Genomic DNA, 20,543 nt, shown 5'->3' on the forward strand with positions numbered 1-20,543 from the left:
GCTGTAAAACATGGCCCTAAATGCATTACTTTCCTTGGGCTGGTTTGGTTCTAAGACTTAAAATGCTGAGCAGCAGCAATAAAAGCTTTCAAATATCCACCCGTGCCGTCTTGGCATTCTCCAACGAGTCTTGAAATATGACCAATTTCAATGCATGTTCAGTATGCTGCCATTACTTTTTCCTTTTTCCCAGAGCCATGTCTTTCTCTAGCACTCTGCTTTTTCCTACAGAACTGGAATGCATCATGTGACAAATCAGCTGATAGAAGAAGAAAAAAAAGAGAGCAAGGCCGTCTTCTCGTGTGACGCATGGCTCACGCTACGGTACGCCATTTGTGTCTAGCAGCAAAAAGCGCGGACAGTGGAAATAGTCGTATAACAAGAGGTAAGTTCTGTTGAGGTTTGACTGTATTGCCTAATCATTATTTGAGCTGCTTTTACTGAAACGATAGACGACCCTCTGGGGTGTTTTCTAGGACTGTTTCGGCAAAATACAGCACTGTTTCAGAGGTCGATGTTAGCCTCCTTTTTGGGCCTCTGTGCTGCCGTCGTTTTCCAAGCCATGGAACGATCTAGACCCGCCTTTGTCGTGCTTTGATTGGACTACACAGCTGATGTAGTAATTTAATTGGACGTACTGTGTATCTCAAAATACGGTTGAGAAACCTGTCGCTAGTTAGCAAGTTAGCCGCGGTAGCCATAGCCAGCAGTCAGTATCCACAACAACTTCACCTTATTTATATGCAGGTGCGAGAGCCATTTACGCCTTGTAAAGAGTTTTCACCCAGTGTTTTACCCTGCAACACTGGACGGTTTGCGTCGTCGTTGGAGTTTACAAAGAGCAGTCTAAACAGATGTTCGGCTAACTTAATATTACTTTAAATTTAGTGAAACCGCTGACAATTTTCCTAACGTTTCATAGAGTAAGCAGGTTAGCAAGTCGACAACTTGGCTTCCAAGTCTTGTTAAATGACGACTGAGTGGTGCCAGAGGCAGACATTCGTTGTCCGTCTGTGAATGCGGTTCTAACCGACACCATTGCCTTCTGCTCGCTATCCGTTCTCCGCTGTGTAGAGGGAACGTGAGCATTTTCCAATTATAAACCTGGAAACATAAGTTCGACACGAGTTAAGACTCTTAATAATTCACAATAAGTCATTCCTGCGTTAAATCTAGCTACTTAACGTGAGAGGCCAAATACACAACTTCATATTGGCTTTCTCCTTTTAATCCTGTAGTCATGTTCTACCAAAAGTAGGGTACACAGTGGATGGCGGTATTGAGCTTAATAAACCCGCTCTCAAAGTTGGACATTGAAATAAAGTGCTCATTGGCCTTAAATCACCTTTTAAGGATCCTGTATTGCAATAGACTGAGGCATGTAAGCACAAACAAGGCATGACCTTGTTTTTAACAGTCTATGGGCATGACCCACTACACACACGTACATCTATAGGGGAAGGACAGTATTTATTATAGATTATAAATAACAAAGGATGAATGTAGATAAGCTGAGCATTTGTTACAATTTACACGTGAATTGTGGAAAATGAGCGTAACATATTTGTTGTTCAATATGTAGTTGCTTATAGAGCTGCACGATATGAGGAAAATGTCAAATTGCGATTATTTTGATATTGCGATATGATTCACGATATTGGAGGGAATGATCAATTTTTTGGATCAACATTCTCATTTTAATTGAAACACAAATAAAAATGTACTATAGTCATGTAGTGTGATTTTTGCAAGAATCTGTACCAAAAACATGTTTTCCTTTAGTCTGTAGGATGGGATTTGTAGGGTTAGGACGTCTCTGCAGCCCCACAATACTTCATTCAGAATGGTTAGACATATTTTGCCATTAACAAATATTGCGCCTCCCCTGCGATTAGGATATTGCACTAGTCCATATTGCGATTTTGTTAAAATTGCGATTAATTGTGCAGCCCTACTCGCTTATAGCGCTGTGTGCTCAAGATGTCTCCTATATTTTATAGAAACAATGTATTATGTTGGTTAAGAAAGCTGCAAATAAGTAAAACACATATACACACAAGCAAATTAAAGTTTGAGTATACATGTGGCAAAAAGAAATATGCTCCAAATACAAAAATTACAAGCAAATAGAAAAGTTGCAGTGCCTTGAGCTGTCTTGGCCGCTGCAAAATTAGCCTACATTGAATCTTTGCCCCCCCAAAAAATACATGTTAAGACTTGCAACTGTGTAAAAGAAACAGAAATATGGTTGTTCATAATTAAATGTTAAGCTATACTTCATATACTTTGTAATTGTGGCAATGCCTAGCTCTTCTCAATCATGCCTAAAAGCATTTAGTAATGATTCTCAAACCAGCTATACCATATCTATGCTCCGTTAAATGACAGTGACTTAAGTGGACTTGTTTTTCAGATTAAATGAGCAGCAACAGCCAACTCTCATGCTGGCATGTTTTTTACCAAACTATTTGGGCTTGGAAGCACTAGATGGCGACATTTACTTGCGTTAAGGCATATAGTGTTGAAGGTTTGATCACTTTTCAGAAGCTTTTGTTTAATTACACAGTTTGTGGCAAATGCACTTTACTTGTTTCCAGAATTTTCTTCCAATCACTAAATTGTATTTCAGACAATTGAAAATGCCAAACACAACTTCTGTTCTTTCTTTCCAGGAGTTTGATCCAGCTTTGATGATAGTGAACAACTTCACTGTTATATACATATAGCAGTATATGATATGGATACAACATTGATATCAGGAAAGGAAGCTGCTGAGGACAAAGTGCCTGAAGATGACACCAGTGGGAAGGTGAAGCCAGATGATTTGGAAATGGAGGACACTGAAAGAGACTCATCCAGTCGGACCGCCAAGCCTGATGAAGCAGATGAGGAACTCGCTGAGAGGCTGCAGCCGGACTCTGTAAATGAAGTTGAAGTTGTACCTGGAGATGGGGATAACCTCTGCACAATTTGTGGCTTCTCAGCCAAATGTCCAAGATCACTGAAGATTCACTACGCAAGAAAGCACGTTAAAAACTCAAAGAATAGAGCTGCAAAGCCAGCTGAAAATATCTCTGACGTGAATCCAGCTAAAATCCAACAGGAAGTAGACATGAAGACAGAAAGTGCTGCTGAAGTCGAACAAAACCAGGAGTCTGACCTCGAGGAGCTGAGATCAGCAGCCAATGACAACGCCATGAACACAAATAGTTTAACTAAAAAGGAAACCGTTTCAGACAAACAGCAGGCAGATCCACAGGAGGGGATCTCTACCCAAGAAAGAAGAGTAAGCAAGCGAACCCCAAAACCTAAAATGATATATTCCTGCAACTACTGTGGACAAGAGTTTAGGGACAAGTCCCCTCTAGATGTGCATGTCCAGAGATACCACACCAAAGACACCCCATACACATGTGAGTATATGCCTTTCTCCAGTTCAGTCGGTTGAAATCCAGCCACACACTGAGTACATGTTTATTCTAAAGATGTTAGTTTGGTCAATATTTGAATAAGAAAGATTCCATCCCAAGCATTACATGTTAATCCTATCTAAAAAAAAAATAAAAAACTATATATATATATATATATATAAATATAGAAAGAGGCTATGTTTTATTTCACTATATCTGCATGTAATGTTCAAAGTTAGAATTGCACACATTCTTTTAACTGAATTGTTTAAAGTGGTTGAAAAGAGACTTAAAGTGTTTCTTTGAAATGTTTTTTAGTTGGTGCTGGTGAGAACATGGATGACAAAAAGGAAGCTGAGGATCCTGGCAGCACTCTGAAGGCTACTCCAACTCGAGTGGCAGCTAAACGTGGGCTCAGCAGGTTCCAGCTCAAGTGTACGAACTGTGATTTTAGGGTTAGCACCTCTGCGTTGCTGGAGAGCCATGCTCGAATCAAACACCCGAACCAGGAGTGGTACCGTTGCAAATTGTGTAACTTCTTTTCGGCCACATCTGAGTGGATGGATACTCACCTGTCCTCAGATTGTCACGTGCAGCAGCAGAAAGGGGAGAAAAGCACAGAGTCTTCCTCATTTGAAGTCTACGTTGAGACAGTAAGTAGAGACAGCGCTGGAGATGGTGCTAACATAGATGATATGGCTCAGGTGGCTAGCGGAGAAGGGGTAACCGCTTCGACAAAAGGAGATCAGGAAACTGAAGAGGCAGTGGAGGCTGCCAAAGCTATGTTGGTTGACGAGGAAGACGCTGAGCTTGAATCTCCCAGAAAGAAAAGAGGAAGAACAAAGCATGGGTCCACGACCACTTGTGGATACTGTGGCCTGGTAGTGTCCAACGCTGCTAACCTCAGTGTCCATGTCCGCCGCAAACACAGCAAGGAGTATGGCTACAGCTGCACTCTGTGCAACTACAGCTGCGTGACCAAAGGAGACATGGATCGCCACTGTTTCACCAAGAAACATGTTCGGCGTGCACAAGAGTGCGCAGATAAGAACCAAGTCGACAATCAGACAAGTGTATCACCACAGGAACCCACAACTGCACAAGCCGAGGAACCAAACGCAGCCTCACAGACCACCGACAAAGAACTGGAATCTGACATCACGGCCTCCAAAGAACATAGTGGAGAAGAGCAAACTCAGTCAGACCCAAGCCAGAAAAAAAGTAAATATGACTCTGTTAATGCTTGCAGCCATTGCGATTTTGTAGCGCAATCAATCCCTTCGCTCCATCTTCACGTCAAGAGAAAGCACACCAAAGATTTTGAGTACGTGTGTCTAGCATGTAGCTACTACGCTGTAACAAGCAGGGAAATGTCTCGCCATGCCAACACAGAAAAGCACAAACAGAAAAGCCAGAAATACCTGGAACCGCTAGGAACCGCGAGTGAGGGACAAAAAGCTTTGGCACACCCGTTGAAGCTGAAAGAGGTCATAGAGCTTGTGGGGGCAAACTCTAACCCTGAATGTGAACCCCATAGCTCCGCGGAAGAGTCCGACTCTTGTTCTGATAACAGCCAAGCGATGGAAAGTCAGAATACAGCTGCACCCTTGGTCGCCACAGAGCCTGCTGATGCTGTGGCCAGTGTGGCTGGCAGTGCTGCTGAGAAACAAGCAGAGAGTGTTACATCTCCCAGCAGTGGTGAACCAGACCCAACCAGCGAGACAATTGGACATACAGCGCTGTGTGAACCCCAGCCGGCTCCAGCAGAACTTCAGCCTGCAGTGGATCAGCCCGCACAGCAAGAAAACCAGGAGGAAGGGGGCAAACAAGCAGACGAAAAGCACTTAAATGCGGATGAGATGATTACAGATGCAAAAAGTGACAGCTCTCATTCAGATACACAGATGTCCAAAGCCCTTCCCTTTGATGCTTGCATTGTATCCACGAAGGACCTTGCTGAGCATGAGCTGCAGGAAGGTCTGGCTCTAGAGGGCGAGGCTGCCGTGATATGTCTGACTGGAGGAACGTCGATGCCCTCCAGCTTCCTGCCCCCCACTTCCGCATTTATCAAGAAGCTCACGCGCAAGGAATTGTTGGGGAGAAAGGAAGCCAAAGGAAGCAGCTCTCGCATCCGCTGCGACGACTGTGGCTTCATGGCCGACGGCATCAGCGGCCTCAACGTCCACATCTCGATGAAGCATCCGTCCAAGGAGAAGCATTTCCACTGCTTGGTGTGTGGCAAGTCTTTCTACACCGAGAGCAACCTGCACCAGCACCTGACCAGCGCCGCCCACCTCCGCAACGAGCAGAACAGCGTGGAGGAGCTGCCAGAAGGGGGCGCCAGCTTCAAGTGTGTGAAATGCACCGACCGCTTCGAGTTGGAGCAGGACCTGTTCCTTCACATCAAGGAGAAACACGAGGAGCTTCTGAGGGAGGTCAACAAGTACGTGGTGGAGGACACGGAGCAGATCAACCGCGAGCGCGAGGAGAACCAGGGCAGTGTGTGTAAATACTGTGGCAAGGTGTGCAAGAGCAGCAACTCCATGGCCTTCCTGGCACACATTCGCACACACACCGGTACGTATCCTGCTGTATTCGCTTACACACTCTTCCTCTTTAACATATATACGCAAATACACACCACTGCAGTAGGTATGCTGTGTAAAAGCAGGTCAAAGTTGTTATTCCTCAATTTATGTACAGTTTTTAAAGAATTTGTTAAAGCACTACATGGCAACGCAATATAGGGAAGGTGTATATTGTATTGATATTGCTTTTTTATCTTTTATCTCAAATATTATAATTAGTTACTTGGTATCACATATTACTAGGGGTGGAACGGTACACAGAAGTCACTGTTCGATTCATACCTCGGTTCAGACATCACGGTTCGGTTCAGTACAATGGAGGGAAATGCAGAAGGCAATTTTTTTTTTTATTGTGCATGTCTCAGGCTGTACCACCTAGTGTCATACAGTCTGTCCCCTGAGCTAGCTGCAACAGCCTGAAGTATGTAAAGTAAGATGTAAACAGTAAAAAAAATAAGTACTCCACATCATCTCCAGACTCCATCTGTAACTTGTAAACAAAATAAGACAATCAGCTATAAAACTGGAAATACTGTAAATTACGTGGAATAATAATAAAAAAAAATAATTCTACTTAGGCGAGACCTTTCCCCACAAAAGTATTCTTGCTATTAAGTGCGACAGGCATACCTTTTGCCAACTGGCCACAACCTCCTGTAGCTTCTCAGCTAGGTGAGTGCTTGTGTGCTGCTCATACAGGGGCCGCGTCTGTAGAACTGACGCTTTCATTTCCCACTCAGTCAATAAAATGAGCAGTCACAGCGAGATAGCTTTCCGTAGCACGAGAAGGGAGGAGAAGTTGGACAACGCCGACACACTGTCCTCGTCTTATCCACCACTCTCTCGCCTGTACTACTGTAACTGACTGGGAAACCAAAGTTTTCCCAAACTTGCAATCTTAAAGAGGCCGGCCGGTCCTCTAACTGCTGTGGGTCGCCACCACTCGCCATAGGCTAGGCTACTCGCTATAGTACTGCTAGCTCTGATTCACTTGGGGGGGGGGGCTACAGATTAGGTGTCCCTAAAGAAATGCATATCTAACAGTAGTTCCGCATTACATTAATTAATTTGTTTGATGTATTTTTATACCATGTATTCTCCGTGTAAATTCGTGTACGGAACCGAGACGCCCGTACCGTTTTGCACCCCTACATATTACAAATGCATTGTGATGCAATTTATAAATTAATTTGGACTAGAAATAAGATTAGAAATACAACAAATACTTAAGTGCAACTTGACAGTTGCTGCATACATTATTTAACCTCTTATGACTGATATGAGGCCTTTTAATGCCTCATGAGTACTTAAACTCTCAAGTTTTACCAACAAAAAAAATCTCTGTGTAGATGCACAGCTCTTGGGCCTTTGTTTTTAGGTAAAACTGTATTGAGTGGGGAGACACAGCCTCTTCTTTGGCATCTCCAGCTAATGTTAAGGCTGCTATCTATTGCAGCCAGGTAATAGCTGTTTCAGTTGAGGTGAAGGTAAAGACTGATTGAGCTTCAGACCAGCAGGAAAGACGCTAATGGACCCTAGATTGGGATTCCCTGAGCAACGCTTGGTCAGAGACATGTGCGACTCATAATTGATGTGTCCATTACCAAGACTCAGTTGTAATTATAGTCAATAAGTCTCTGTAAATGTGTTAAAGCTTAGGCTAAAAGCATTGGAGGTCCAAAGAGAGGTGGGCTAATAATTTAAAATAATCAATGCAGACGTATTCAAAGCCTTTAATTTCCCTTGTGTCTGTACGTCCGTGTTTGTGTATATGTGTGTGAGCGCCTGTACGCCTCGCGAACGTGTGTATATGTCAGCCTTCATGGCTAGCTGATTATCCTCAATCCATTAAGATTTATCTTGTCATTTATAATGCAAAGCAGGGCTGCGTTGGTCAGGGCTTCGGCTGGGAAATGTCCGGCAGGTTAAGAACATAGGGCGCTCCATTACTTTTCCTGACCATGTGTATTAATTGGTTTTAAAATCAACTTAATGCAGGAACGAGATGTGAGGGCGCCATCAATAAATGCCCTACTCTGCCTCCTATGGCTCATCCCCCTTTTAAGCCCAAACTTTAATTGCACCTTAATTGAAGTCCTTGCTCTGTGCTTGCCATGTGTGTACATGATTGTATGTGTTTGTGTCTGTTGTATGGGAGATGAAATGGGATTGTTTCCACTTTCAGGCTCAGTGACAGTGGTCGGTTTGTGTGGGTGTTGTAGCTTTTTGTTAGAAAACCCAGAGATAATATTCCCTCAGTGTCCTCCCTGAGTGCTGATTATGTCATCATATGTCCATAAATACAATGGGCTGTTGTTACTCCAGTAGAGGGATATCCAATGTATTTGCTGGGTCATAGGAATAATTCCACTTTAAGGACACAGATTTTGTCCTTTTATGTAGTATGTATGCCAGTCACCTTGTGACCAAAGTCAGATTGCCTTCTGCTAAAATCCGATTGAATTGGAGGTTAAAATCCTGATGATTAATGTTAAGCCACCACTTTCTTCTTATTAAGGAATAGTCTATATGTATTCATAATTCTACCCTGTATCATAAGTCTTGAGTTTTGAGGTCACTTACTTAGTGTTACTTAAGAAAATGAAAGCTGTGACACAGATGTCTTCAAGTCAAGGGCACATTCTGTGAGGAATACTTTGTTTTTTTATTCAATTGAGTTATGTTCTTGTTTATGAGATTACTTCAGTTTTACTGTTCTTATTTGTGGAAAGCACCTATTTCTCTTCATTTTGACAACATATGCCAGTTGTTATTATTGCTAAGTTCCCTCATTACAGTGAAATATTCACCTTTTATATGGTGGTCATTCATTCTGGGAGTTTGTTTGTGGGGCTGTGGAGCTGCATGGTGGGGGTCTGCCAGTTTCTGGGCTGGGAGCACATCCAGATCCTTTTAATTAAGACCTAGTTTTTATTCACTTGATTAATCAGTGAAATCAGGAGACGTAGTGGGAGGCTGCACACAGATTTGTCAATTTGTCCCTTAAAGGAAACGTGTACACATGCTTGCATTTTGCCAATGAGGGTACAGCTCGAATTTGCATTTTGAGGTAAATTGGTCACTTTTTCACTGGAGTGAGCTGTCTGACCTCAGACTGAGCCCTAAAGTAATGGACACACATGCCATGCGAGCGTGTTCGCACACAGGATGTGATGTGTAAGTTTGATAACTTACAAACATATACAGTAGTGTTTCCCCCAGGATTTGATATTCTGTCAAGTATAGAAGCATTTAAAGGCATGTGTAGAGCAACATGAGGCATTATAATCTCCACTGATAGCAATGCCTGCCCCCAGAGACACTGTGATGAGGGAGGTCCTTAATTAAAAGTGGATGGCACTTGTAACCTATATACAGTATTATATTTATTTTATTTTATTTGTAGTCAAGTCCATTTTACAACCAGATCCAGACCCAAAAGGGGTAGGTAGACCAACATTGCAAAAAAGAGTATATAGTACGTAAATACAATGCCAAAGGGGTTTTTAAGGATGATATTTTTATTTATCCGAGTTTTATACTAACCATCACCATCACACTAAATCAGTGCATGGAAATGGGACATAGAAGGACCAGATGCAGTAAAGCATGTATTTGTAAAGGTGGAGTCAGAGTGAAAAGAGAAAGTAGACCGGGACAAGACTGAAGTATTTACAGATCTAGGTGGAATTGCTGTTTTTTCCATGCCAGCGCCTCCTGCTGCTGCAGCGGTCGCCATGCAGGCAGTGGAGGGACTGGTGAAACACTGTGCGCAGAGGGAAGTCCCCTCTGCGTCTTTGTATGAGCTGGCACAGGACCACAAGGAGGCACTGGAGTAAAACCCATCTCTCAAGAGATCTGTTGGGGGAACTGGCCAAACTTCATGAAGACAACAAGTCTTTCCGACAGACACTAAAGAGGACGGTAGGGACAGTAAACCCCAGTGACAATGCTGGTGACCAAAACTGAACAGCAGCTTTTAACTCGAACACAAGAGCAGTTTTTCCCGCTTCGGCTTTCGCCCTCTCCTATCCCCCCAGAGACACTGGCCTGCAGCTCTTCCTCAAGGTGTGCAGAGCCACAGTTTTCACCTCACCAAACGGGGTATCCACTTACCCCCAATTTCCACCGGCTGCGTAACTGCTGCGCATCCGCTCCGGAACGGAGGTGGAGTCATTAGGTTTCCATTAAAGTCAATGTGTGTATTTCCACTGACTGCAGAACGCCTGCATTCCGACTCCGGCACAGCTCAGGCGGTCTGCAGCCTTCCGGAGCTGATACGCAGAGCTTCTATTTTTGCCAGATGCCAGAGAGCTCTGCAACAATTCAGCACAGGGCAGATAGTGCGGGACAGGAAGTCGAGCACAGAAACAAAATAAACATCCGGTTAATTTTCAAAATAAAATACACCGTGCTCACGGCGGATCATATTTCCCTGCACTACACCTTGAAAACACAGCACAGAGTTGTTTCCCCTCTAGTCCTCTGGATGGAAACAAACTGTTGTTGGTTTTGTGGTTCTATTCTACGTGAATTCGTGAGATCTCGTGGGTCCTCGTGACTACAGCTGTCAGTCATGGCCGCAGCCGTGCCGCAACAAATCCGGACCTGGTGGGTATTGACGGACGGCGGAGCACGCAGCCGTTCCGCAGCAGAGCTGGTCCGCAGATGTTCTGCATTCAGTGGAAATCCGGAGTTATACCTCTACACCGGCTGTATAAACACCATTGACCCATAATGTCCTTCCAGATGTATTTCTGCAGACCATGGATCTAGAGGAATAAGACAAAATGTTTAGAGTTACAAAACATAAAGATAGCTGCCGGCGTCCAGATGATTTTGCAGCAAGGGTGTTTATGATGATTGTGGACTTCTCCACATACGTATCCTGGGCACATAACGTGAATTGGAATGGGTCGGACAGCAAACAAGGCCTTCCCAGGAATGTCAAGTTAAAGGAGCTTTTTCAGCACCGTTAAAGGACATTTCAGACCCAATAAAAAGAGATTAGAGACAGTGTTATTGACAGACTGAGAAGTCCCAGGAAGGTGGATCCCAGGACAGAAAGGGTTTATAGTTAAAAAACAGACTTACTGTACATCTCGCCTTCTCTCTACAGTAGAATAGTCATATGTATATTAATGGGACTTAATGGGTTTGTACTATAATAATATATTTAGATTTTTACTGTGTTGTAAAATGGCAAATCCCAGTGTAAACAGCTTTTGGGATTTTTGTTTTAACCTAAGAAAAGGGAGCAGGGTTCGCTTAGTCTTTAGCTAGCTGAGACTTCAGTTTCTTACAGTGCTACACCAAAGTTGAGCAGAAGTACACAAAGTCGGACTGCAAAATTTTTTTTTCCGTTCTACTAATGAGCCATCAGTGCCAACAGAGCCATACATAAATTCCCAACTGATAGTTGATGAACAGGTGTGCGCCACTATGAAGACCAGTATGATAACTCATCTGTAACCTTTCTCTCCCTATTCCACACATGAAGTTCAGTTTGTTCATTATGAGGAGCACCAATTAGCTTGTGGACACAGTTATACAGTATAATGTCTTCTTTAGCTCTGGAGAAAACTTAAAAGTTAGAAAGCATTATCCCTGTTGATGTCATCAAGTTTGTCTCGAGTTGGCCTTAAGACTATCTTTGATAGAAAGTGACGTTTGAGTGGCCGGGTTTGGCTCGGTTGGTGGAGCGGGCGCACATGTGCAGAGGTTTCCTCCTCGACGCAGCGGTCGCGGGTTCGAATCCGACCTGCGGCCCTTTGCTGCATGTCATTCCCCCTCTTTCTCCCCTTTCATGTCTTCATCTCTCCTGTGGAAATAAAGGCCTAAAAATGCCCCCCCAAAAAAAGTGACGTTTGAAAGAAGTGAGCATTTAGACGGCAGGGTGCATAATGGAAGTTCAAGTTGCATTATGGGAAATAAAGGATTCAGTGTTTTTCGAGCTTGACCCATATTAGGGGGACTAAAAGTCAGAATCAGACTCTGCTGCTTCAATTTTAACAATTCTCTTTTAATGTGTCTTTGAGTCCCCACTTAAACGCTGGAGTGCCTCTTTTATAGAGCTGCATATTTTAAAAGTTTGTTGCTTTTATTTACTGAAGACTGTTCAAAATGGCTGTGAAACTTTGTGCTTGCGAGGCTGGAGAGATACTTTTCTCTCCCTCTCCTCCCCTTTAGGTTGCAGTTACAGTACATTCTTCACATGTTTGTGGTGATGTGCACAGGTGAAGTTTCCACATATAGAATCATGTGGCAATGCATACGGTGTATGCTGCGTAAACGGTGCGGTAGGGCTGCAGCCAACCCTCGGCTGAAAAGCCGGACACTCTGAAGTGCTAGCTGGTTGTAGAAATAAACTTAACAAAGCAGACATTTATTTATATGAAATGACCATGTAATGTATTGTTCTCTTTCTCGAGAGAAAAGGCTATGACGTGTGTGTGTGTGTGTGTGTGTGTGTGTGTGTGTGTGTGTGTGTGTGTGTGTGTGTGTGTGTGTGTGTGTGTGTGTGTGTGTGTGTGTGTGTGTGTGTTACATGAGGTTCTTCTCTCCTCTCAGGAAATTAATTAGTCATTCCCTGTCCCATATGTGAGGGAGCCACATCGCTCCTATGTGGATGGCAATATTAATTTAACATGACACTGCATTGATGGTCAATTTCAGTTTCACGGAGGCTGTTTAAGTGGAGTGGTGGAGTATTAATGTGATAAGATGTGGGAACTAAGGGACGTTGCATCTCTCTCCTTTCTGCCATGTCTCATACTCAGCCAGCCATCTGGACAAATCAGCTCACCACACGCCTCTCTCTCACCTCAACTTTAGGTTGTGTGTGTGTGTGAGTGAGAATGATTGTCTCTCCTTCTGTTTGTCCATGGGTGGTTATGTCTTGTGAATTTAATGTGTGTGTGTGTCAGTATGCACATGCATAGGTGTGAGGTGTGGGGTTTGGAATCTAGATGTAGGTATGTGTAGGTGTGATAGCGGGCGTGGTGTCAGTGTGTATGTCTGCGTTTTTTTGTTTACGGGTGTTGATGATTGTGTTGTGTGATTTTTAAAAAGTGTGTGAAAGTGTCTCCACATTTAAGTGTGAAGTGTGTAGTTATGTACAGTATAGGGATTTTATGTATTTATCTGCCTTACTTGTTCTTGTGTGTGTGCCTTTGTGACTGTGTAGTAATCTATGTGTTTTGTGTGTGTATTATACTGTAGGGACATGTGAAATGAAGAGGCTGGCTTTGCTTTTGCCCATGTGTGGACCCTGCCGCCCCCCGCCCCCTGTGTTTATGGGCCTTGTTAGCACAGGCTTGCCTTTCAATCTTCGTTACCGGCTTAAAATTCGATGTGTCGTACTTCCAGCTCACAGCAAGTGAACCGTGTATGAACGAATTAGTAATCTACACAAAGTGCTTAATCAAATCAGCGGCTGCCCCTGGAATAAATATTGTAGAACGTCTTGGGATATTCACTGCGAGAGGGTGAGGGTTTGCTCAAAGATGCGTACGTGGATATATACCAGGCATGCTGCCACTTAGATTGGAGTGTCGCACTGTGTGATGCTGGCCTGAATCTGGCCCTGCCTGCCAAACAAAATATCCATTATATTTTGCCAAATGCATATGTTTAAGTTTTTTGTAATGAAGTTTAGGCTTTATCAAATTGTTTCGCTTAATTTAGAGTCTGCGATTATTTGTCTAACCGTATGAACAAGTGATTTTTGTCCAACATAAACAACCATTTTAGATGCCCAATTCTGAAGGACCCAGTTCCCTCTTTTAACTTGAGCTAGGAGATGTTTGTGCGTCACAAAGACAGCAGGCGCAGGCATCAGCCCTCGCTGCTCTGCTCTTAAATGACGGATGGCAGGCAGAGGCTCTGCCACTCTCTCAAACGCTACCCCGCCCCCTGGACTTATTAATGACAATAATTAGGGAGAAACCTCCCAGAGAAGCCCGCCAGAGTGATTAGCGCTTTAATGATGGAATGGGAGGTAGTGAGCGCACACAGAATTGATTTACGTATTCGCCCTGACCTTTGGAATCCAATTTACGCATCCACAGGCAAAGGAAGAGTAGGTAAGAGATGAAGGAGAGTGACAAGGATAGATAGAGAGTGAAAGAAGAGGCACTTGGAGTGTGACTGTAGTTTTTATGGGGACGGTAGTAAGGGCATCTGTTTTTTTATAATTCTGAAGTCATCTTGTGGCTGTGAAGTAGGTTGAAGTCTTCGCACAGAACTAATAACAGTCTTACATGCCTGGCATTGAAAAATGATCTGTAATGTAAAATCAGATTTCTGCTCAGCGGGTATATAGTCATGTTTTATTAAAATTGCCACCTCTTTCTTTCAAACATAATGTTATTGTTGGATATGAACTCTCTCTCCATACTTTGTTTTGCAGGATCCAAGCCCTTCATGTGTACGATCTGCAACTTTGCAACGGCTCAGCTGGGAGACGCCAGGAACCACGTGAAGAGACACCTCGGCATGAGAGAGTACAAATGCGACATCTGTGGGTGAGTTACGAAGACTAACATCTTTAAAAAATGATTTAAGACACTCAAAAGGGAAAAAGAAAGCATAGGATTCTAAACTGGAAAGCAGCGAAATTGACATTGGAACAAAGGCTTTGCTATGTTAGTCTGTTATGTTGTTGAAGTCCGTTTGGAGACAGAGGGTGGTCAAATCATTAGAGAACTGAACATTCAAACTGAAGGTCTCGTATATTTCCACCATTTACTAATTAGTGTAACCCTAGTCAAGTATTTAAGTGTGTGTATGTTAGCGTTAAACTAGTGCTAATCAGAATCAGAAAAGGATTTATTGCCAAGTAAGTAACACTTACAAGGAATTTGCCTTGGTTGTTGGTGCTTTACATAAACATATTAAACACTAGTATGAAATAAACAATCAATAAATACGGAAACAAATATGTACTTAATGTATGTTTAATGTACATATTATAAGGCCAGAAACAGAATTAATTCAGCCTCAGGTAAGTTCAGGACCTGCTGCCTTTTTAAATGTGTCTCATATTTATTTAGAAACAAATTTAGGGATAGCTTAGGAGAAATACTGTAGGGTTTAGTTTCCACAACAGCCGATGAGTTTTGGTGTTGAGAGTTGCAATTGAGAAGTCAACACCAGTGATAGCCAGCGAATGGTTGTGTTCCTCTCATCAGGTGTAGGAAGGTTTCACGTTGGTGTCTAAGGAGTGATCTGCTAATTATCTTTTGCACAGCCCGCTTTAAATTGCATTAGTCTCAAGCTAATTCATAATTCAATCCAATTTAACCCTGCCCGACCACAATAAGAGAAGTGATGCTAATCTGATTTTGATTCCTTGTCAAAATTGTGAGATTCCAATCTGTAAAAAAACACATTAAAACCTTCCACGCACACAAATGATCTGCTAATCTAAAGAATGTCATTTGTGTGTCTTTCGAGAATCTTGGTGTCATATACGCATATACGTCATATAGTTTACATTGTATTTCAAAAGGGTGAGAATTAAAAAAATGTATATAGATATGGTATTTGTATACCACATGGAATAAAGACAAACTTCAAAGGTTATGGTACATTTAATATTCTGGTTGAAACACTAAATACATATGCTATTATTTATTTAGGAAAGAGAATAATCCATTTAAAGGCATTTTAATATTGACAAAAGCTGGCCGCAGTCCGAAAACAATCCAAACGTTTCAGTAGTAGTTACACCTTAATGTGTGAAAATGTTATCTTCACCGTAAGTGCTCCCAGGCCTTTCTTAAAAAGACAAATAATGTTGCTCCTAGTTAACTCTCCTCCTGAATTAAAGGTAAAAGAAATGGCGTTCATTTCACCTTCCTTATCGTTTCAGCTATACAAATAATCCTAATTGGAAGTTAATGTAGGTAACCACAAGCCTATAAATACCCAGTAGTGCAAGAGTGCAGTTATATCCCACTACCTTGTACCCCCTACATGTAGACCATATGTTGTGTTCAGCTTGTTTCATTCCCGTGGTAGACCTCCTCACTACCTTGCCATGTTCAAATGGACGTGTTAAGCTGTTTAACATGCAGTCGGGGAATAGACTAAATTGTGGGATTTCCAGCCTTGTGCCATTGAGCTTCTGCGGCAAGACTCTCGCTAAGATGAAGACGTATGTAGAGTTATTAGTTTCTCCCTCTGTGTAATTCTGTGTAAACCGTTCCATTTAGTTCAGTCACAGGCCGATTTTTGTTCTTCTAAAGCGGAGCAGAGCGAATGTGTTTATTTGCTCCCGCTGATGTTCGCAAACATATTACAGCAGGAGCAAACAAGCTTTGGTTTAAACACAGCTTCTCCTTTAATGAGAGGAAAGGATCATGTTTCACAAGCCCTCCAGCTGAAAACCCTCTTCTCCCAAGTGCAGGAAATGTGTTGGGCTTTGACCAAGCGGCTAGCTTTACATACGCACGCAACGCGCACACGCGCACGCGCACGCGCACGCACACACACACACACACACACACACACACACACACACACACACACACACACACACACACACACACACACACACACACACAGAACAGTTCCCCAATATGCCTTCAAATGGGACTACTAAATACAGCCCCTGGTTTCACAAATCATGCGGATGGAGGAGCCGTGTGCTGCCAGTGCCAGCCACTGGTGACAAATCGGCCCTGTGTGTGCTTTCAGTACTGAGTGATCACCAGGCCATCCCTCCTCTTGACTAAAGAGCAGCAAACACAAAGAAACCCCCAGAAACACCCTCATTAAGGCCAGAGCCATACATACACATAGCCTGCTCCCCTTCCCAAACTTTTCCAGTTTGATGATGTGTCCTTAACCTGAATCTAAAGCGCGTTACTGATGGATGGCCATGTTTCGCCTATAATGTTTAAAGTGAGATTATAGTGCGATTAGGTTCTGCGGATACTAATGACGGGGCAAAAAGTATTTTCCGGATATTTGTTTATAATCCCCATTAATCATTTCAATTAACACAAGACTATGTTCAGGCTGCTTTTTTACATTATAAAATGTGGGTTTCATTAATTTATTTCCTGCTCACAGGCTCTTGGGCCTCCATGGGGCATGGAGTTTTGCTGGTTTAGTTTATTGCCATTTTGTTTAGAGCACCGGCTCAGCATATTGTCTGTGTGTTTTTTTTTCTTCTTTCTTTTCCTTTCCTTAAAGAAAATCTCCCCCCACTTCCATCGATTGCCGTGTTTTCCTTGTTAAAGTTTCAGAGCGGAAGATTATCTCGGCTCTGACACTGTGATCGAACGGATGTGCTGCACCTTGGCTGTCTGCCTCACTTTAGCTTCAGCTCACTGCCGCCGGTCTCTTCTCAGGAGCCGGGGGGGAACTTGTTGATAGTTAAAGATCATATTGTTGTGGCATTTAATTAACAAATGCAAATGCGAGGCCAGGACAGATTGGAACCCTTGACCAGGCTGCCAATCAAACCTGAGTGGGCTGGTCAGTGCCTTGCTCGTCATCGCTAACACTTTATAGGCTTTCTGTCTCTGCTTCGCCACTTTTCTCACTTCCTTTTCCCCCTTTGTGTCCATGTTTCTCCCTATCCATTTGCCTATATGTGTCTTTATTTTCAGACTGACCTGTCTTAATTCGTCTATAAAGAACTCTAAAGGGGCAAAAACAGCAAAAAATCACAAATCGGCTGTTAGCGTACACGATTTCTCATATTTAATTGGTTAAAAGATTCTCCAGCATGTGGATGGCAGATTCTTGCATTTCCTCACGGCGTGTTTTGTCCACAGTGGGGCTCGGCCACTTAATGAGCCTCCTCCTCCTTCTCTCCTCCATCATCTAACAGCAAGGCCCTGGATTCAGCATTTCCACCCTCCCGCTCTCTCGTCCTCCCCAAAGATGCAATGGACATCCAGTGCTGTTGTAGGTGTTAAATTATGCATAAACAGTCTAAATGCTTTGAGGCATTGGTTTAATATCTCAGCCCGAGCCTTACAAGTATTAACACTATCATGGACATGGATTGTCCTCTTGTGGACTGCCGTTTTATGATTATGGGTCATAAGCTGCCCTGTTTCCTAGTGTTACTAGTGAATTTGAACAAAACTTCAATACCTTTTGCCTTCACACAAAAAAGTTAGCAACGTGCTGAAGTTTGTCTTCTCTGTGGAGGAGGCTGCATTGTGTTGTTCCCTCCCTCCCTTCCTTGTCTCAGTTTTCTTGACTTAGTGTTGGAGAGAGTATATATAGTCATGATTTCATGTTGGGTGTTGTATGTGTGTGATTTGACTGTTAACAGGATGGGGCTGGCTCATGTCAGGGTTTTTATGTCCCCCCTGTCTTGTGAGATTGTCTGGTCTGTTCCCAGAATAGCCCATCAGTTCCGCCCTGCGTGGCTCATCCGCTGTAATGTGCCTTAATGCCCGGGCCTGTATGAGTAGCGTGAGGCCTGGCAGTGACGGTGGAGGAGCATCTTAGCTTGCTGCTTATCCAGAGAAAGCCGTCACTTAACTCAGCCCCTCTATTGTCTATCCACACCCCTCTCCTTCTCCCCCTGACGTGATTCTCTATAATCCTCCACCAGATTCTGGTTAGAACTCCCTGAGAACTATTTTTATGTATTTTATATTTTTTTTTGTCCTCCCTTCCTCCCATTTAAACATTAATGGTTGTTGCAGATGAAGAGAAGGATCCCTATGAGGATGATTATAATGTCACTCTACTGATCTCCCGCCGCCCCGAAATAATTGTACATCATCGCTTCATAACGTGTCAGAGGGACACGTTGGTGGCGTGCAATTAAAACCGCAGAATATAATACACCAAATTACTGCCTGTCAGGCCTATGAACAACACACTCGGTATTTGAGTTACACTTAATCATCACGTACATTAGCGATTTCGCTAAGATCCCTCCACCCCACCCCCTCCGCTCACACAGCAACGGCGTGAAACACACTGCTCCTTACAGGCTGAGGGATTGTGTCTGTGATACCACAGCTCTAGGGTAGCTGCGTATTAACGTTAGAGTTAGACCTTTTGGAAGCTCCTAATGTCCTAAATGATTTAGCTGCGTGTGTGCCCAAGAGCGTGCACCATGTGTTGGCAGGAACTGGAGGCAGGAATTTTGAATTCATTGAAATTATGTAAACACTGAATATTTTCCTCAAAGGATTCAGATTCAACAAGCCGTTTGTGTTCACATTTTTCATTAGTACTTTAATCAACTTTCAGATGCCTGTAAATATGTAGTTGCAAAAAAAAAAAAAAAAAAAAAAATTCTAAAACACTAAGTCTGACCACTTTGAGGCAAACTACCACCCTTTTTTTTGTATTTTAATATACCTCATTTTTTTTTGTCAGGCCTACAAGTTGAATAACTAACCTTGACACTGGTGTTGTACCTTCCAGTGCAGGGGTGGCCAACCAGTTCAGCATAAAGAGCCACAAAAAAACCCGCACCATAGCAAAAAGCCACACAACACATGCACGTCCACACTACAACAGCAACAGTGACTTCCAGATCTGATGACAGTCATAATACATAGCAGTTTTCATAGTTTTTTTTCTTACTTAGACTGACTCAGTGGGAAATCTGACAGTCTTTGTTATCCATAATCCTTTTCAGGTCTTGCTAGAACTCGGTTGTGCCACCCGAAGCGACTCTTTCACTTGTTTGTCACTAGAGGGGCTTTCAAACAATCTGATTCAGCAGTGAAAGGGTTAACGAGGAAGGTGATCTGTGGCAGCTTTTTTTTCCTCGGGTTGCAGAATTTGTCCTCAAAACTCTGCTGCATTATTTTTTATTTTAAAATAATTGGCAAATGTATTGGCAAGTGCATTCCATTTTTTTTGTACTTATCTGAAATGTTTCAAAAAGTAAAAAAAAATAATAATAATAAATCCACTAATAACACAGCCCCCAGCCACACAGTAAGAGCCTCAAAGGAGCAGGCAAAGAGCCGCATACGGCTCAAGAGCCACAGGTTCGCCACCCCTGTTCCAGTGCCTCCCTGAACCACATATTTATATATCTAGTGAATGTACTCCTTTATATAAATGGGCATGGCTCTTTTTTTTTTTAACTTGTTTTGATCCATCTTAAGTTCTTTGTACTGAGACACAGGGCCTGGTATTTAGTCCCATCAGGAAGATGTATTAATGTTTACTGTTTTGGACATTTAAGAGTTTGTGTCTGAGTACATGGTCCTTGTCAGTCAGTGTAGTCCCCTTCACCAAAATAAACACATTTTGCTCTGATGCATTTAACAAAATTTAGTGTGCCATTATCGGAAATGAAATAAGTAACGCTAAAGGTCATTTGGAAAATAATGCAGAAAGGCGGGTCTGGAAAGGTTAAGTATGTGACGGAGCTGTTCTGATGATAACGAGGGCTGCGTATGGCTTGGAGAGCTCGGCATTCTGGTTTGACTCGGCACTCTGCGATCGCTCTTTATGACCGAGACAGCTTTACAGCCCGTTACCCCCCATAACACGATAAAGCGCAGCATAATGGATTGGATGTGTTTAGTAGCCTTGGGCTGAT

General features: G+C 43.0%; 1 protein-coding gene across 2 annotated transcripts in view; it reads left to right on the plus strand.

The window, feature by feature from the left end:
• The first annotated feature begins 274 nt into the window (after window positions 1-274).
• znf407 (zinc finger protein 407) overlaps window positions 275-20,543 on the plus strand; it is a 155,316-nt gene continuing 135,047 nt past the window's right edge. The window contains exons 1-4 of one of the 2 annotated variants that reach the window (XM_031278310.2): window positions 275-385; window positions 2,673-3,413; window positions 3,729-5,987; window positions 14,409-14,523. In XM_031278310.2, the coding sequence (XP_031134170.2) occupies window positions 2,738-3,413; window positions 3,729-5,987; window positions 14,409-14,523 (3,050 nt within the window). In that variant the 5' untranslated portion in view covers window positions 275-385; window positions 2,673-2,737. Of the gene's footprint in view, window positions 386-650; window positions 748-2,672; window positions 3,414-3,728; window positions 5,988-14,408; window positions 14,524-20,543 lie in introns of those variants that run through there. The other variant, XM_036006290.1, reaches the window with a different exon arrangement.

The sequence above is a fragment of the Sander lucioperca genome, chromosome 10 (assembly GCF_008315115.2).
Source record: "Sander lucioperca isolate FBNREF2018 chromosome 10, SLUC_FBN_1.2, whole genome shotgun sequence".
NCBI classification, from domain to species: Eukaryota; Metazoa; Chordata; class Actinopteri; order Perciformes; family Percidae; genus Sander; species Sander lucioperca.